This window comes from Telmatherina bonti (genome assembly GCF_933228915.1).
Source record: "Telmatherina bonti genome assembly, chromosome: 22".
In the NCBI taxonomy this organism is placed as follows: domain Eukaryota; kingdom Metazoa; phylum Chordata; class Actinopteri; order Atheriniformes; family Telmatherinidae; genus Telmatherina; species Telmatherina bonti.
Genome location: NC_136631.1, coordinates 15,754,627 through 15,773,859, shown reverse-complemented (window position 1 = coordinate 15,773,859; position 19,233 = coordinate 15,754,627). Strand labels below are relative to the sequence as shown.

Sequence of the window (19,233 nt, the reverse complement as noted above, 5' to 3'; positions counted from 1 at the left end):
AAAAAAAAAAACCTGAATGCTGCAGGTGATTTTAAAGTGACCAGGGTTACACAACTGTATTGCTGTTTCTACCAATTGTTTTGTAGTTTAAATTGACTATTATATTATATTTTTGTTGACAAATAGTGGATTTATATATCTAATTAATCTATAGGGTCAATTCAGTAAATAAACTGCTTGAAAAAAAAAAAAGTCGATTATTAATCATACAGAATCAGTATCAGTGGTCAAAATGCTCCCAAGTATATTATTGTTATGAAGTCAAAGCAGTTAGTTTAATTTAGAAAGATAACCACTGATTAGCATTGATTTGTTCATTTTTTAATTTTTTAAAAACATTTTCTTTCAAGGGAACATTTTAATAATTACAGCTTGTAGGAAAGAATTTGCTGTGACTGTAAATTGTTGATTAAAAATAATGATGCTGAATGATTTATTTTTAATATATTCATGTGTTTTTTTATTGTCATTAGTTTGTGTCTCATGTAAACCAATGACCAGTATGAAACTATTGCAGTTTATTATGATGACATACTGTCATACATAGAAGTTAACTGTTTTCTGTTGTGTTACTGGTTTCCAGCACCATGATGGATGAGCTGGTCCAGGACCTGGTATCTGCACTGGAGCAGGCCTCAGAGCAAAGTAAGCTGGGGGAGCTGTGGGAGGAAATGGTCCTGAGTCCTCTGCAGCATCGACGGCAGATCCGCCGCCGCAGAGGCCGGAAGCGCTTTCGTGAGCCCTCCTTGTATCCAGTGGCGCACAGACGATGCTGGATTGAGGCATCGGAGTCCAGCTTGGATGAAGCTAAAGACTACAGGGAGAATTCGTCCTCTGCATTCGCTGCATCCGTGGCCAACTGCAGTGACTCTGACGACATGACTGCAACTGAACATTGGCGATCCCTCATGAGAGGTCCAGTCAGGACCAGGCAGCCCTCTTGGCCAGAATCCGACTCCTTTACTGAAAATAATCCAGCTCGACCACTCCGGAGGCGGAGGAAGGTCAAACGCATGACCTCAGATGTGACAGTCAGACTACAGCAAAGTTTGAAAGTTTCTGGTGTAGACGGGAAACGGAGGCGCAGACCGTCTAAGGTGCAACGTTTACCTGCATCGAACAGGAGGTCTGGTGGTTGGATGGGAGCAGAAAGACAGACTGAAGGAGGCAGACTGATGGGAAAGGAGTGTTGGAAAAGAAAGATGACAAAGGAACGCAGGGATGCTGCAGATGAAAACATGTCTGAAGGGTAACGTGAAACCTCAACACTCTTAATGTGCATTATCTGAGAATAAAACATTTTAATGGTAAATGCAATGTTTAAAGAATTTGGACTGAAACCTTAGAAATATCTAAAAGACCTTTTTTACCCTTTAAACACAAAGTTGCCACCTATAGCATAAAAGGCACAGGCATCGCTACTATCAGACAAAAGCCGTTAAACAAGATGACATTTAGGATCTATACTGCCTGTCTAAATCGAGCTAGTTGTCAATATTCAGCATGTCCTCAACTAAACCCCCCACCCAACCCAAAAAAAGTATTGCAATCATGCTTCTCTACTTTAAGGTATCGAGCCGACATTAAAAATGAATGATAGAGTTTCTGCATCCTCATCTCTTATAGCTGCAATGATCATCAGGGAGGGATCTTTGATAGTTCCACCTCCGGGTATCTGCCAGCTCATTATTTCCTTTCAAGAAATATTGTCACAAACTTGGTGTGGGATCGATTTGTTTTGAAATGAATTCCGGTCTTTGGCTGGGTAATTAAAGCTGCGCCTGTCCCACAGTCCCAGAGAGCACCATCTTGTGTACATTTTATTTAAAACGAACTGAATGTGGGATTAACTGCCTGCAGAGAAACATCATGCTATTGAGTGAAACAATCATTACAATATGCACTTAATATGTTACAACTGAGCAGGTAGGGGAGAGTCAGATGATAAAAAAAATCACCCAAAAGCTCTTGATTAGAAAATGTAATGTGTTAAACACATACTGGTTAGAATCACACTATATATTATTTTAAAGGTTTGCAGATCTCTGCTCTCTCAAGGTGTATTTCTTTTGCCTATTTCATTATTTTTTGATCACACAAAGTGTTTGAGAAGAAGACAGTTGAAGTAAGCCATAATGGGACAGAAAAAGGCTTTACATCTTCTGGTTTAATTTGTGCTGACCTCCCTAGCCCCTAAACGGTACTTGTTTTCTTACTTTATGGAAAAATCAATAGTCGTTCTGACAGAAAACAGCTCCGGAGAAGAAATAAATGGGAGCACCGTGGCACGCTGTCAATCATTTCTCACTTACACAACGCCAACACTCTTGATTGCTGCTCAGTAGACTGCCACTCTGTAGAGAGGGCTGAACAATCTAACAGTTAAGCCCTGGTAGAGGTAAAGGATATGAACAAATGGCAGCCATCATGAAGGTTTGACAGTGGTACAACAGCAATATGTATACTCCAAAAGCCCACGGTCCATTTGTTGTAAGACACAGATGCCATTGTTGAACTGTTGTTATGAGCTGCTTGGATTTCTTTGGCCTCCATTCATTCCATTAACCTTCTTCATTTGGAGTGTTTGGTCGCTGAAATGTGCCTCGCCTCAAGGTCACACCCCTTATGTGCATACTGAGCAGAGCTTTGCCTTCAGCCACCCAAGTGCAAGGAGAGCAGATGTTGGAGGCTCCAGTTGGACTCCACATCCTTGATTAGGCCTGGCCCAGGCTGCTGGCAGTAGGGCCACCTGGCACCCAGGCTGGCCCAGTAAGCAGGCCTCACCTGTGGGTAGGCGCTGTCCCAGGCTTGGCCTCCATCTCCAGCTGTGTGCTGCTTCTGTTGATGCTAAATTCTTGGAAAACAAAAGGCGTGCAGAGCACATTCAGCTCTATCTTGCCCTAATTTATATTTTGAAAGCTCTAAGAGTAGTTTTTGGGAAGGCAGGGCACATTTGCTGAAGTTAATTTTCATAAATCTCTGAGACTAATCCAATTACTGCAGCTCAGGGAGGGTGGGATAACCTTATAATCAGACACCCATGGAATAGGGCATGGATTTGGGTTGGGGCGGCTTGTTTGAAGAGCCCACAGATCCATTGTTATCAGCACTTTGCCCCCCTCCGACTCTTCTCTTCTTTATTCCTCTGCAGAATGAGCCCAGGCTCAATAAATGGCGGCTTGCCTGTAATCTCTGAGCAAACTGGTCTGCCTCTCCCAGGATCTGAGGATTATGTCCTAATGATTAGTGCTCATCTGGATACTGTGTTTTGCTTCACCTCTTTGGCTTGTACAGAGACAATAGGGCCATGTGGGAAGTTCAGTTCGTCCCTCAACCCTGGAGTTTCTGCCCTTGCCTTTCCTTCACTTAGACATCAAGTTTGCTATTTATTCTAATTATGGTGTCTTCATCTATTATATTATTTCTCTAAGTTAAGTGCTGCGTTGGCTTGCGTTAAAACAGCAAGTAAAAGTCAAAGTTTGTCCATAATCTTTATTAGCTTCTATTGGCAAAGGTCACTGTTGAAGAAAGAATAGGTGTTTCGTCCCATGAAAGATGGGTATTTTAATTATTTATAACCTTAATTAGGCAGTACTTAATGGAAATAGTCTCACATTGGACCCGTCCTGCTCCAAGTAATATTACATTTACACCTTTAAAAAGGACACTTAACTGGTGTCTCACATTATTTATCTCTTATCTGTGATTCTGTGTTTGCATTTGCACAAAATGACTATCATAAATTTAAAAGATGTTCATACTTAAAAAAGGTAAAAAAATAAAAAAAGCAAAAAAAAAAAAAAAGAAAGCAGGGAGCTGAACACTGGTTTTTAACTTGGAATTACAGCCATAACACCAAAACAGCAGGTTGTTTTTTTGGTTTTTTTAATTGTTGAGCTTCTATCCGTGTCCTCCACTGGTGTTGAAGTGCATTGTGCCTCAGATGCCAGCTAATGTGTCCAGAGGTGTTATAGCTCATTGAATCAGTCTGGAGAGACAGAGTCGAAAGGTGGGGATGGCATTAGGGGGATGGGGGGGGTGGTCTGGGGCTGCTTAGTTAGGCCAGACATCTTCCACATTCCCCGGAGAGGCTTGCTCCCCTCTCACATCTGCTTCTCGTGGATGTTCGGGGAGATGATGCTGGACCATCTGGCCAGTCAGGCAGTTTGGATGGACAGTTTCCTGATCCTGCCGTCATTCAGAGGCCTCTGCAATATGGCAAAGCGTCATATCAGCGCGTATCTGACCCTCAAGCTTTCTCCTGCAAGCAAGGTCAGAAATGATAAACAGGAAGCAAACTGCAAGGCAGTCAAGAGAATTAAGCCTGCTCTCTTCCACAGTAACAGTTTGAAGGGGGATTAGTGTTATTTAAGGGGTCGGGCTGCTGCTATTGTCTAAAAATCCCTGAATTTATGGGCTTTGTCCTCAAAGCTAATGGGAAAGCTGAAAAGTCATTTTTAGGTAAGAAAAATAACAATAAAGGTTCAGTGTTGAGCTATTCAAACATGTTTTTTCCAGCTTGATTTAAAGTAAGAATTTATGTTTACTCTTTGTTACCCTGTACATTGAGCTGACAGCGCTCCTACTCCTTCTAAGGTGTGAGAAAGGCAATAAAACACACTAATTTGGGTGGGGTGCAGGGGACAGAGGGCATTGAGGGGGTCTAACAGGGATTTGCCTGAGGGTTTGAAGGGAGACTGGCAATAGGGAAGTAAAGACAGTAAGCAAGAGGCAGCCTGGACAGCAGATGTCGGCCAGTTGTTGTATGGGAACGGCGGCATGTCTGTGGGTGGCTGTGTGTGAGGGGCACACCCAGAGGGAGGGGTGGGCAGGGGAATGTGTTTCTCTCTGCTGTCATCCTCCACAACGCAAGCCAGATTAGATTGGAGCTGACAGCGGCGGATATTCAATTAGATTGTTCATGTCACTCAGTGGTTTCGATCAGAGTCTCTCCTGATGCCTTTGTGTTTGCCGTCGCAACAAGGGAGAACACGGCACGCTCTGTCTTTTTGTGTCATTTCCATTTATGTCGACCTCCAGCTCTGGTCTTCATCATTATTTTTATTATTGAATGCTACATGTTAAATATTGACATTACAGTGGCATGTAAATTTTAATTCATATTGTTCACTTTTCAGATGCTATAACATTGTCTGACCTCAATAGCCCACCAGGCTGGAGATGACAAATCGAAACAGAGTTTTTCCGTCTCAAACATCGTTGATATTAAAGAAGCAGGTCACCTGAAATTTTGTATATTTTTCCTTTGCAGGGAGACCAGCAGCACCTGCAGCAGTGACCCCGGTCTGTTCACCAATGATGAAGGAAGACAAGGTATAAAAAAGCAAATATAACTTAACCTGCTGCATATTGATACTTGTAGGGAACATCCTGATTGGACGATGGCTGTTTGCAGCTCACAGACAGCCTTTTGTGTCATGTAGAGAAAGATGACGAGTTGTCAGGTAGAAGTACTCTGCCTGACTCAAAGTGAATGGTGAAGATTCAGAAGAAGGTTTGGCTACAATGGTTTGGTTGCTGGGCATCCAGGCGACTCTAATAAGACGTTGTCATGTCGTGTTAATGAGCGCTGAAGCCTTTGCTAATCTCATTAGCCGTGGTGGGGCCAGGCGGCCTCTGATTTAACAGTTGTCACTACACCTTGACTGTGAGAGGCATGGTTCCTGTGTGCGCATTGCTGAGTGACAGGTCTGGGAGGTGCTTACTGCCTAGGGAAGAAACTGGCGTCATCTGCCGCCGGATAGTTAAATAAGGACATATATAGAAAATTAAAGTGGAATTGTTGCCATTATTGACACCCAGGAACAATTACACTCAAAACAGCTGATTGAAACTGAATTTCATTTTAATTACGGATCTTTTGCTTCATTGCACAAATGTTTAATAGCCTCTAAATCACACTGCGAATTCAAAGATGCAATGCTTACTTCCTTCTTTCTATATAACTCTTTTAGTATTTTCTAATACACGTGCAGTGGTGACATATTAACAGATACATTTTTCTTTCCCTGCCTGCAGGTGATGATGAGCAGAGTGACTGGTTCTTTGAAGGGGACTGCGGCGTTGGAACAGGTGTGGCCGGCTTGCTGCCCAACTGGGACTCTAACAGCCCACTTTCACTTGAGGAGAGACACACTCCTCCCAACTTCCTGCAACCAGCACGGCTCTCTGACAGAGGTTGTCATGACTTTTTTTTTTTTTTGCTTTATGCAGATATTACAGGTAGATTTAGAATCACTTAAGTCTATTGTCAGTTTAACTATTTATAAAAGATAATTTATCTACCTTAGTTGGTGGAATATTTGTGATATCCCAAATTAAAGAGCCAAGAGAGCTTAGAAAGACTCCATAAAATGATAAAATATAGTAAATACATACCTGGTCTCTAAGGGTTGGGTCAGTTCAGCACATTTCATTTTGATTTTTGTCTGGCACAAAAATAAAGAATTTGATAAAATACCATAATAGAAACATGACCAAGAAAATATTTAGTTTTAGGCTTATTGTGTTTTACAAATTAAACATAAGCTACAGAGTTCAACTATGGTGTTAAGTGGGGAACATTTTCTTGGTTGCAGTTAACAGATTGTGCCACAAGATGTCCGCACATCCCACAGCCTGAACCTTTAAAATGGTTCACCACAAGATTAAAGTGGAATTCAGTTGCTGATAAACAGCTTATTCAGTGAGGAAAACATCATCATCTGAGGAATTTTGTGAATTTATTTTATAAAGAATTTGCACATTTTAAGTTTTTACATTGTAAATCAAATAAATTATTTCAAGTTATTTATTAAAGAATTAGATTTTTATTAAGAAAGAAATAAAATACTCAGACTATAACTTTAAATGTTCCTCATGTTACTAATATTTGAGATTTGTCTGGCAGAAAAATTCAAGGTGAGAATGTTTTTGAGAGGTGGTACATATGCTGGTATGTTAATAATTTTACTGCTATTTGTATAACCTGTTTTAGCTCAGTATATTTCTTTACTTTATTATATTCTTATTTTTCTATCCAGTTTATTATTGCACTGTTCTCAGGAATGTGATCTTATTCTATTGTACATTGTGTAGTGAACAATGCTAATTTTATTTGTCCTATCAGTGTCAGAATTTACCTTCTCTCTGATGTTGGAACATAATTCCTGTTTCCTTGATCATGTTTTTTTCTGGTAATCTGGCAGGACAGTAAGATTAAGTTTGTTTTGTTTCATTGCAGGATATCATTCACGGCTTAAAAGGCTGCCTGGCTCTGCTGCCTGCTGCCTCAGGAGGGACAGGAGGCGGCTTCCCAGGAAGGTTAAGAAAACCTAAATTCTTGTTCTAACTAATTTACCAGATGATGAGAAGCACTATGTAGCTATAATATTTGTTTCTTACTGTGTGTTTGTGTTGAACAGGGTAACAACATGCCAGTTTTTGTAGAAAGACTGCGACACTTCTCGCAAGATCATTACCAGAGAGAGTAAGTTAATATTATATAGAAATCTTTTTAAATCCATGCATTTCCATCATGCTTAGCCTATTATCTTCTTTTAGCTTTTGGTTGCCTTCTGTTGGGAAACGAGACCGAAGTCAGGTATGTTACCACAGCCGATCTTGTTATAAAATGCTGAAAATGTTAATGGTCAAACTGTAAAATTACAGTTTTTATGAAACTTTAAATTTCCAGTTGAACCCTCTGTGCCCATTACCAGTGTGTCCTATGGACATGATGTCAGAGAGCTCCCACCTCAGATGTTCCTCGTCAGTCTTCAGAAACAGGTACAGTTAAAGCATGAACCAGTCACTTGGGTCTGCTGGAGAAACTGTTCACTCTAGTCGGTCAGAGCGTTATGTTGACGGGCTGCACAGCCCATCAATTTTCGATTCATTTAAATGAGTCAAAGCTAAAACTGCGTCTAGCTAAGTTAACCTGTGTGTGTGTGTGTGTGTGTGTGTGTGTGTGTGTGTGTGTGTCTGTGTGTGTGTGTGTGTGTGGGCAGGCCTGTGTGGTGGGTTGGGCCAAACATTATTCTCATTAAAATCAGATTAAGCTCAGTGTGTGTTCAAGTCTTCTTATTACCAGTAAACCTGAGGGAAATTTTTACTTGTTACCTGATGCATGCTTGATGTGTATGTATATGATTTGGCTGACTAAATATGTACTTTTTTGTTTGCAAGTTATTAGGAGAGCTGCTACTTAAAAACTGCTGTCATCAGCTGGAGAGGCTCAAAACACTTGCCTTATGTTGTGCATTAAGTTCACAAATGTTAACTTAATCTTGAGGGCAGTCCTGTATTAAATACTAACTCTTTGCAGCAAATCTTTCTAGTTTTCAAGGTCAGCACTCCCAAATAGAGAAATACTGTGTTGACGTAATGCAGTTTTAACTTCTGACATTTCTAGGACTGCATAGAAACAAGAAAAGAAAAGAAAAATCCAAAATGTATTTGTCAAAGCGCCTTATTGCTTCCAGCCATCCCTGGAACTGTTGGATCTTCATGGGGGACTATTGAAAAACTGAGCAGCCCTCTTGGCCTTCAGACTGTTGGACTCCTTATTGTATTGTTTCCACTCTGCCTATTTATGGTGCATTCTTAATTTTGTTTCACACACTCCTTTCCCCTCCTCTCTCTTGGGTTATTTCAGAGCATTCCAGCGCTCCTTGATGAGGGGCAAAAACACGACTGCAATGAAAAGCCCCTGACTTCTTAGGGCTTTCTTTTCTAAAGTGCTCCTTTCTTCTCCACCTGAAAGGTTTCTTCAGATTCCAGTTTAAAGCATTGTGAATACTAATTTCTTCTATTAAAAAGCCCTCATATCCCTGCCATGCTCTCATTTGAATGACAGACTCAGGGGAGACCTCTTAATTCCTTTATAGTGGGATTCAAGACCCCTTCACTTCAAAAAGTATAAATCATACTCCCAAATGAATGAGGGAGGGAGGGCGGGGGCTGACGAGAGGCGCTTCTGATGTCTGCCAATGGACAGCGCAAGCTGAATCTGTCTCCCCAAGATGTTCAAATCCACTCTCCAGTGGGACGGCTGCTTTCCTTACGGCCCGGTTCTGCACATGAAACATCCATTTGGCTCATCCAGGTTCAGCCAAAATACACCCAAAAACAGAAACCTTGCTTGTCTGAACCCTTCAAATGTCCATATTTAAAATCTTTCACTTCTTATATCCCAATTATCATTATCTATCATGATTAACATCAAACGCTCCCAAGTCACGTAACTTTTCTTTGTTTTCAACTCCCTTAAAACAAAGGTGTTTTCTTTGCCAAATGATGCTTTATTAGCAGAAGCTGTCAGCAGTTTTGTTGGCATTGGCATGCTCCTTAGCCTTGCATGTCTGTGTGAACAGATGCAATGCTTTGTGAAGTTGTCTTAAGGCCAGTGGCCATGTTAAAATGCATAACTGCCTCCCACTTGAGACGGCCTGCAGCAGCTTTTATCTATTGACTTATTTATTTCTAAATAAGACTTGCGCTGTGAGATAAATCATAGTCTAACACCACTCCCTTCCCAGTTTTCATTTTAATTGTGAGATCACAGTGTCAGCAGTTAGTATATTGGTGTGAGTGGCCTATTGATTATTGATTTGGGGCCATTGATTATGTTCCCTGGGGACCCTAATCCTTTCTGATTCATTTGAATACCTCTATTAATCTTGAGATCCTGCTCACACCTGAAGCACCATGTATTGTAATGAAAATAGATGGCCATTTTGTAACAGCATCTTCTGACTCCTCTTTTGATTTATTATTTTTAATTGATATATTCGCTTTTGGATGTGGGCACCAAAATTACAATTGACCCTGTGTCAGAGTTGTTTTTACTCGGCACCCTAAGGGACTTCATTGCATTTCAAAGTGTCTCATATGACCTGAAAATCTATCCTGGGACACTTTGTTTTCCCTCAATGTCCTTGTGTCTTTGATGAAATTTAGTTGCTGGCCATCTCCAGTCCTTCCAACTTGTTTTTTCATTGTTCGTCGCCTCAAAGTCAATATTTGTTTTCTCGTCACAGTTGCAGCAAATGCAGGCGCAAACATCTGTCAAGCTGTTAAAGCTGATGAAGTAACAGATGTTAAATAATAACAGCAGTGCTTTGCCGCCTTCTTTTTTTTTAAAATCACTCCCATGTAGCCTGCTTATAAAAAGCCTTTAGTTTCTGCTCCGAGATGAATGGTAGTGTTTTGCCTTGGTTAATGAGCCAGCTGATAGTATTCTCATGTTTGATTAGCATTGTGCTGAGTGCCTCAGTAGGCTCCTGATAGCTTCCATGGTGGCTTGGCCCTCTTGTGGGGAAGGGCCCTTGCCTCCCTCCAGGTTGCGAGGGCCCTGGAACGATGGACCTCCTATACATTAAGGCCAAATGCATCAGGGTTTTACTTTTAATACCGCAGGCGTGCCTCGTGAAATAATGCGACGTTTAAATGTGGATCGATTTTGGAATTAAAAAGTTAGTTTGCAAAGATTTACTGTGTGGAGTTCAATGCTTGAGCTCTTTATCAGGGCCGCAAATGGCTGGTTATGTGCTGTCCGACAGAGGTACGATTGAGGGATCGATAGGCACGTGATTTACTAACTGGAGTACAGGTAATCAATAAGTATAAAAGTAAATGAAATATGCATTACTGGGATTTTATTAGAGAGGGGAAGCAGGGGAGAATAACGGTCAGACCATTTATTTTTATATCTATTGATTATACAACATAGGGACTTCGCTCAAAGTGTGCCCTGAACGGCTCTCAACACCCAGCGCCGGCACACCCGTCATGTGATTTATGGGTGTTGAGGTCAGGGAACACGCTGCCAGTTAAAAGGCTGGCTCGACGGGGCATCGTTGCAGCATGTGTCTGTTAGGGTTAGGGGCTTTATGTATAGCTTGCTGTCGGAGGTGGGTGCTTGTTTGCAGAATTCATTGGAGTTTTCAGAGAACATATTATTCTTTTAAATCTCCTTCAAGAAGCAAAAGGAAAAAAAGAATAGAAAATGTCACTATTAAGTTTAAACCTTCATGTTTGTTTTCTTTCTGTGGCTGTTTTCTCCCATACACTAACATATACATAACACTGATAACATCAGTGGCTCCCACCCCCACGGGATAGAGCAGACTTTATAAATATGACCTTAACTCTGCATCTCAGAAGTCAGGGCTATTAAATTGGGGGTGGGGAGCGTGGGGGGGTGGGGTGCTTTCCTATTTCAGGGCTGCTGACATGTGACACACAGTGGACACCTAGAGCAGGGGTAATTTGTTTAGGTGAACTCTGCAGTGACTCAGGCTCAGTGTTGCTCCTCATTGAAGGAGAAAAGATGCATCGGTGGAAAAAAATCTGGACTACACTTAGTGTGCACATTGTGAGATGTATGCTTGTAAATGTGCAGCACTCACTTTATCAACTTATGTAAAATTATTAAAAGTTATACATGTTTCTGTTTGTTGCAGGTAGGGATTAAATTATCATGCTGTGAATCACATTTTTCCCCTTTCTGATTTGTCCCTCCAGGCAGACAAATTTCACTCCAGGAGTGTTAGGCTCAACCGACATCAGGAGGAGGAGGGAAACCGAGGCTACATCCATCACATCAGGTAACAGGTCTCACACATCCACATTTTCTACACCAGTTTGGAGTACTTTAGAGATAGAGATGAGGATATCAAAATGTTGCTTTGTGTTTTAGTCATGCAGATGGCATCCTTGGATGCAGTTTCAAGGCCTCAGTCATAACATGCATATATTTGCCTTTGAAAGTGGTATGTGATTTACGAGTTTATGATTTATGAATTTAAGATTTATGAATCTGTTATAAAATCAATGAATCTCACTTAGAACATCCAAAAACACACTTAAGAGATAAGAGGAGACGGCCAGTGGCATTCATTGCATTGCACAAAGAAGCAAAACGAAACAAAAAAAAAGTATGTCACTTCTCTAAACAGGAAAAAAAAGTAAGGCCCAAAATGTAACTACATTTTTTGAAATAGTCACAAATTAACTGTTGCATCACAAAGGCTATAGAAACAACACTGAAATATCTGAAGTTTGAAAACTTGTCCAGCTGGGTTTGTTTTTTTAAACTTATTTTCTGAGCTAAAATGACACATTTAACATATACAGCTAGTAATTATAATATTTTCCAGATAAAGGTTCTGCTGCAATCTTTGTTGTTTTGGATGGTTGTGCTTCAGACTGGATTTTTTTGTGGGCGTCAATGAGTATTTCTGAATTGCGGTTGTTTTTTCAGTTAAGGTAAAAGAAATGAAAAAAAAAAAAAAGTCTGTTTTGTAATTTAAATGTTTGCTTGCTGAACCTTTGCACCTGAAACTAAATGAGGTGCTGACAAGGACTGAGTTGGTTGTAAACTCTAAGCTGGACAATCAAAGTGGCCTTATAGAAAAAAACCACCTTTAAGAGACATGAGCCATTGTGACCCGTCAGGCTGGATTAAAATAAAAATCTGTTAATCATGCAGATTCTGAAAGAGGTGTAAAATAATATTGTATGTGTATGAAATTAGTTTGATATTTATTTTGTGAAACTGCTTCCAGTTTGTGAGTATTATTAGCATGCTAGCGCCCTAAGCTAGCATGGTAAAACAGTGACCGCTACTGAACATGGACTAATTGTCAGCAAGCATGTTACCATATTGATGTTAACAATGAACTTAAATGAAAACTTTCATTAATAACGTGGCTGGGAGCTCTTCATTTCAGTTTAAAGGGAAGGTTTGTTTATTAACGTAAAATTTCAGTAGAAGAAGTGTTACATAGAGTTTACTGTGCCACAGAAGCCCTATGCAGGCAACAGTGGGTGTGTTAAGGCCAGTGAAGTTGCCTTTTTTTCATTAGACTGATGGCTCAGGTCCTTGTGTCTTCACCGGATTGAAATCTGAATTGGTTTGTCCACCTTTTCTTCTCTGTCCCCTCTCTTTGCACCACTCCTGCAGCTGCTGTTTGTCATTTAAATAACAAATGCTGGTGGTTCCCTGATTTAGTGAGGGGCGCGAGCCTCTGATGTATATTAATATTGCTGCACAGTGCTCTGTACTAGGGTCCATCATTCATTTGGATAAAAGAGGTGGAATTTGAAAACAGCCAATGCTTTACTTGGATACAGATTGCATCCATTTATTGCACTGAGTGATGGAATGGGCAGCAACTCCGTCCTTCACCTTCCCATCGCTGAACCTTTTCCCATAAAAGTAAAAAAGGATTCACCCCTGGCCCCCGAAGGACCCCTCATATTCAACTCGAAGAACCAGGGGCATTCCTCACTTTGTCAACGTTTAACAGATTCAGTCTGCTGTAGGATGTCAAGTGCTTATTTTTTAATGTTGAACGTGGACTTACCTGTTCTCTGTGGATATTTATTTTTTGGCAGTCATTAGGGAAAGATTAGAGTCATGATAATTGTATTATTTATTTGTTTATTTTGTAAATGCATTTGATAGGTTATTACAGCTGATAAACAACAATGTGAAGCTTTGGATCATATAAGTGAAACCCTGAATGGCATAACCCCCCTAAACCCTTTTCAAAGTGTTTTCCTGCCTCTTGAGTCTAGTGCCCCCTGTCCACTATGATTTATCATGCATCCCATGCTGTCCAATGTCAGTTTCTGCAGCTGCAACTGCTCTGTATAAATCTTTATGTTGGCAGCCTGCTGCACCATGTCGCTCCTCAGTAATCTCACCACCACCAGGAGATGCACATTCACCCTGACAAGCTTTCACACTCTCCGTGTAAGAATTTTGGTTTGCTGCCACTCACACGTAAATGTGCACAGCGGCAAAATCAGACTCTGTGATTTACCGAGCGGAGTAGTTTCTTGGTAGACACCTTGTTTGCATGGAGAGATTGTTCTCTGCATTCGTTCGAAAGAATGGCGCGTTGTTCTTAGTGAACACGACAGCCGAGTCTTTGAGCTATCCAGAGGAAGTGGATTGTTGTATGTGTTAGTGGTTGATTTGAAACTCTGTAATCAAGAGTGAAAATAGTCTGTGGCTGAGAGGTATCCTCCAGGGCTCTATGGGGAATTACTGAGACGGTACCCAGCTGTTGCTTTGTCTTCTTTCTTTACCCTTTTAGCACTTCCACAGCAGTGCTGAAGCTGGTTGCGGAAAAAAATACAACAACTTATCAGGCCAGGTATCTGTTTGGATTGGATGACCACTCTATTTCTCAGCCTTTAAATTGGCCTTTTTCTACTTTCCTCCCCACCATCAATCCAGAAATCCAAATCACTTCAACAAGTTCCTATAGATATTGAACAAAGCATTCTTTTTTTAAAGATATTTTTAAAGAACAGATTATGATCAATTAGGAATTTTTTTATATTACATTTAAGGTAACTGCCCACAGTATCAGAAATGTGAAGTATATCAGTATCTATAATATGGTATGTTTGTGAATTATGTTATTTTATTACCCTGTGACTAATTATTTAAATTTGAATAATGAAAACACATTTAACACATTTTTTGTCCTTCATCTTTAATTCTAATAAACATTTATCTCTAATAAGTTGAAGTAAATAAGTACACTTGTAATCAGCTTAGATCTGAATTTTAGCTCATCAAATGGGTGCCACAATTATATGTTGGTCATACGTAGATGGCCAAGTTGAGGGCAGCCCCACGGTCAGCTCTGCTGCCTCTCCTGTCCTCTCGGTCTTCTACGTGTCTCCTTGCCTGAGCAAGACGGCCGTGTGACAGATCACTCTGCGTTGGAGGCCCGCCGTGTTCCTGCCCGGCGGTCCGGCCCCCTCTCATTAATGCCCAGGCTGGTGCGAGGGCCGTATGGCAGCACAAGACAAATAACGCTACCACTCAGCCATCACTTCTGCTGACAGAAATGCAGCCCACCGCACTATTTCGCCCTCTCCGGCTCCACTCCACAACCTGCTCTTGTCCTTCAACCCCCCCCCTCCATATCTCCTCCATCTCCACCTGCACCTGCCTGCGCTGCTCCACCAAACTTTCATGGTGGTGTTTAGCTGTTGCTGGAGGCTGAGCTTAACACTGAAATCCACACAGCTTGACGTACTGTAACCGCTAACCTCCTGGCTTTGTATCCACTAGAACTCTACTCTCACTTTGGGTTTAGCTTTTTGTAGACATGTTTGGTTCTTGCAGCTCATTCAGTCAGGTGCTTCTGGGCTTGCTTGTGGATAAACCCTCTCGCCGGGAGGTCTGATTTGAATGTTCTGTTTCTGCATTTGTGAAAAGAGCATTGTGTGCGTGCGTGCACATCTGTGTGTGTGTGTGAGAGAGAAGGAGAATGAGCAGGAGAGAGAAACACAAAAGCTAATCATTAAAGAGCCATTCAGTCCAGTTCATTTAAGTGTGGGAATCAGCAGGCCCATTACTGTCAATGTGTAATTAGCTGATTAATAAACAGGGGGAAGGGGAGTGCTCCAGGAAGGCCTGTAATGATTGTTTTTAGAGAGCATCACATGAGAGCTTATTAAGATGGTAAGGTGGTTCCATTCAACCTCCCATTATCACCCATAATAAACGTATGTACTGTAATTCTTCCACTGACAGAAAACCTTTCCATTCTAATTTCTTTACTGACCTTGATGTAAAACCACCAGAGTGAAGGTGTTTGTATTGCTTTAATAAAGCCACAAATTGCTTCAGTTTATCATTTTTCAAGCACTTAAATATGAAGATCTTATATTCATGCTATTAAGTACTGACATATATTGCATAGAGCACATGTAAAACTAACACTGAAAAGTAACATTAAAATAAAAAGAATGCTATTAACAGAAGTATTGTTATGAACAAGCAGGGATTTCGTCGCTCTAATCAAATCATTGTTATCTAACACCAGAGCCAGCTTAAGGTAAAAGTGAACTAAGCGGATACTTGGAGCTCCTGCAACAACAAGGGACCCACTAAAGTGTGCTTGAAATACGGAAATATCTTCATTTAAAACAAACTTGTTAACTCTAAATATGTCTTGTCTGTTGAATGTTTTTTCTTAGTTTCAGAGACAAATTCAGTTAAAAAGTTGCATGTTAAAAAGTCCAAATTAAATGGCTAATTTTTTCCCCTTTTGGAATAAAAAAGTAAATGACTGAATGAAATGAAAAATACTTTATTAATCACAAAAAAAAAATCACAAACGTATGATGCACACCAACTTCACATAAAAACATTCATGGATGTGTTTCCTTTACAGTGTATGTATTGATCAAGCTCTGGTAAAAGTTAAGCACCAGTGGGGGTTAGGTCAGGGGTGTCAAACTGCAGTTCTCGCGGGCCGGTATCCTGCAGGTTTTTGTTGGCTCCATGCTCCAACACACCTGACCGAAATTGATAAACAGGTTGACAAGAAGCTCCTGGATCCATTTGATTTGAATCAGCTGTGTTGGTGCAGGGAAACAACAAAAACCTGCCACATACCGGCCCTCAAGGACTGGATTCGTAATGAATGGGAAGATGTCTCCAACCTCTTGACCCATCCCACTGCTGAATATCTTTCTGTACCAAAATACATACTGTTGTTCATACTCACTTAAATTAGAAGAATCACTCAGAGACTGCAGACCTCTGCAAAGCCACGTGTACATTTTTTTAAGCAATGATTGTGGGAATTTTATTTGAGTTAGACATTCTCCACATAGAAACCAATCCTTTAAAAAAAATTCCTAGATCCAGGTGGTGATCCTGACATCCCCCAAAGTCCCATTACTTACTCCGTATTCTATTTCTGAGATTTCCTAAAAATGTAGTCAAAATCCATCCATAATGTTTTGACTTGTGCTGCAAACAGACAGACAGACCAGTGACAAAGAATACAAAATAAATCTTTTAGGAAGCGGGACTTTGAATGTACACCTTTGATCTGTAATAAATAAATCTGTAATAACTTACACAGACATACACTGTAACCCCTACATGGGAACCCTTAAATTCTGCAGCCACATACAGGAGTTATCTCAGTTTGTGTTGGACAGATATAAAGGTTTTATAAAACTACATGTTTAATCATTATCTTTTCTGTTTCTTTGTATCTGTCAAATATGAACGGCTTGAATTTTGATCAAGTCCTTTGACTATGTTTAACCCGAGTGTTTGGGTAGACCTCAGCAACGGTTAGTAATCACTCCCTCCAGAAATATTAATCAATTATCTTGCCCGGCGGATCAGTTTGAAGAAGAAGTCATCTGGAAAGAGGCACACGCAGATATAAGGGAAACAAGCAAAAGCACATGCCAGTGAACGCTGTAATGCCTAATCCTTTGAGACAGCCCAGAGCCACAATGTCACTTCCAGTTCCCTTGTCCTCTGCTGTGGGACCGTTTGGCAAATGTCTTGTGTGACCGCCACTAACATTTTTTTTTTTTTTTTTCTGGGAGATCTGGAAAGATTTATTTATCAAAGTGAAGTAGGAAAAACAGGAACGCATGTTAGGGAGCGCAATTGTTTTAGAGTTCCTCCGTCTCCTGTGAAAATTGGCCCCGGTTCTCTTTCAAATATTTCTCTTCACGTGCACGAAGACGAAGGTGAGTGAGGTCAACAGAAAAGAGGATCTTTAAAGAGCAAGGTAGTCAGTGAGATGTGAAGTGTTATGAATTGAGCTGAAAACATCTACACAGCATAATCCGAAGAAGGGGGAGAAGTTAAGCTGGAAAAAAAAAAGCACAGAATAGCCTTTTAATAACAATGTCCACGAGGCATTTAGGGCCAAATCGATTTGGCTCACATGACCAAAATTTCTTTAATATTTAACCTGTTAGAAGATGATTGCTTCAGTTTTCTTTTTTTTTCAACATACTTAAAACAACTCTGAGATAAATGCATGCTTTTAAACAGATTTATGTGGTTTCTTTTGGTTCGTTCTCAGTGTTGGGTCCAGAATTTTACGTTTTCTTTTCCTTTGCAGCTAGCAACATGTTTCATATAGATCACCAGAAAGAAGAGGCAAAAGGAGGAGCCTGCAACGCATCAATCCCAGACGCCGAGCGGCCAACGCAACAGTCCTCTGCTTCTGCTCAGCCTGCGGGTTCGTCTTTACTCCATGGGGACCATAAGCACACCTGAATGGGGTTTGATGGGCACGTCTAATTCCGACAGAAAGTGTCGAGAAGGAAGCTATTGTGCCAGAGATTGAAAAAGCTTGAACTTCTTTTGCTGCACAAACTTTATAACAAAGAAAAAAAATACAAATCACATCATTAGGCTTCAAATCAGCATGTTCCTGCTAGATTCAGCCCCCTTCCAGGTAGTATATTAAAGCATGACAAATGTTAATGCAATCAAGCCTTGTTAAGCCCTCCTCCATCTCGTAAAGGAAGAAGGCAGCTTCGAGAGACTCCGCGTTTGACTCTGGACTTGGCTGCTCCTCCTGTTTCCACACGATGTCTCCAGGCCACCTGCTACTGCACAATTGAACAATTATGTCCACTCTAGTAGCGCAGCACTTGTCAGCAGGAACCTTCGAAAGATGACCAGTTGAGGCTTAGTGGCCAGGGGGGAGTCTGCTCTACTTTAGGACAGGCAACAATGGCTGTACAGCAGTTGGTTCTAAGGCAGAAGAGCATCACAATGTTTAGCTACCACATGCTGCTGCAGAGTTCAGAGAGGCGACCACCGGTGGAAAGCCACACAAAGTACAGACCTCCTATTAGCATGGATTTAAAAAGCTACAGTTGTTACAAAGGTGCTCATTAGCACAACACAGAGGGAGTGTAGTCGCAGTCCTCCCAGGGCTGCCTCTGTTCTCTTCAGGTTACTTTCTATATTTAAATTTTCCCAAACATATTTAAAGTTCAAGGCCAGCCGCAAGTGTGTTTGAACAGACTGTTATTTAGCTGTGGTGAACTTGTCGCCTTTGGAGCGTACAGAAAGTGGATGGAAGCCAGCTGAGAGGAGTTGGAGGAGCTGTTGGAAACAGGAGAGGAGACTCATACGCTGTATTTTCACCTAACCTGGGGGTATACAGTTCCCTGTCTCCATCACCATCAGATGCATTAAAAGATCAATGGCAGCATACAATGAGATCAAACACAACAGTTTGAGTCAAGCTGGTAAACAAGCAGTATTTACAGAAGAACATAATGTAAACAGTGATATATACCTATAAATCATATTGGTGAAAAAATTCCAACCTGCAAAAGCAATAAAAACATACTCACAGACAACCTACCTCACTGGTGAAAATAAGCTGAAGAAGATATTTTGTCACAGAATTGCAACCTGAA

The 19,233-nt window shown here is 40.9% G+C and overlaps 1 protein-coding gene across 1 annotated transcript; it reads left to right on the top strand.

The window, feature by feature from the left end:
• Positions 1 to 587: 587 nt before the first annotated feature.
• LOC306772798 (G patch domain-containing protein 2-like) lies at positions 588 to 18,116 on the top strand (the record flags this gene model as incomplete). Its single annotated transcript, XM_079262420.1, has 9 exons — positions 588 to 1,249; positions 5,273 to 5,334; positions 6,040 to 6,198; positions 7,244 to 7,323; positions 7,425 to 7,489; positions 7,564 to 7,603; positions 7,697 to 7,788; positions 11,527 to 11,609; positions 17,916 to 18,116. The coding sequence occupies 9 exons, from the start codon at positions 588 to 590 to the stop codon at positions 18,071 to 18,073; spliced, it is 1,401 nt and encodes a 466-aa protein (XP_079118546.1). The 3' UTR covers positions 18,074 to 18,116.
• Positions 18,117 to 19,233: the final 1,117 nt, after the last annotated feature.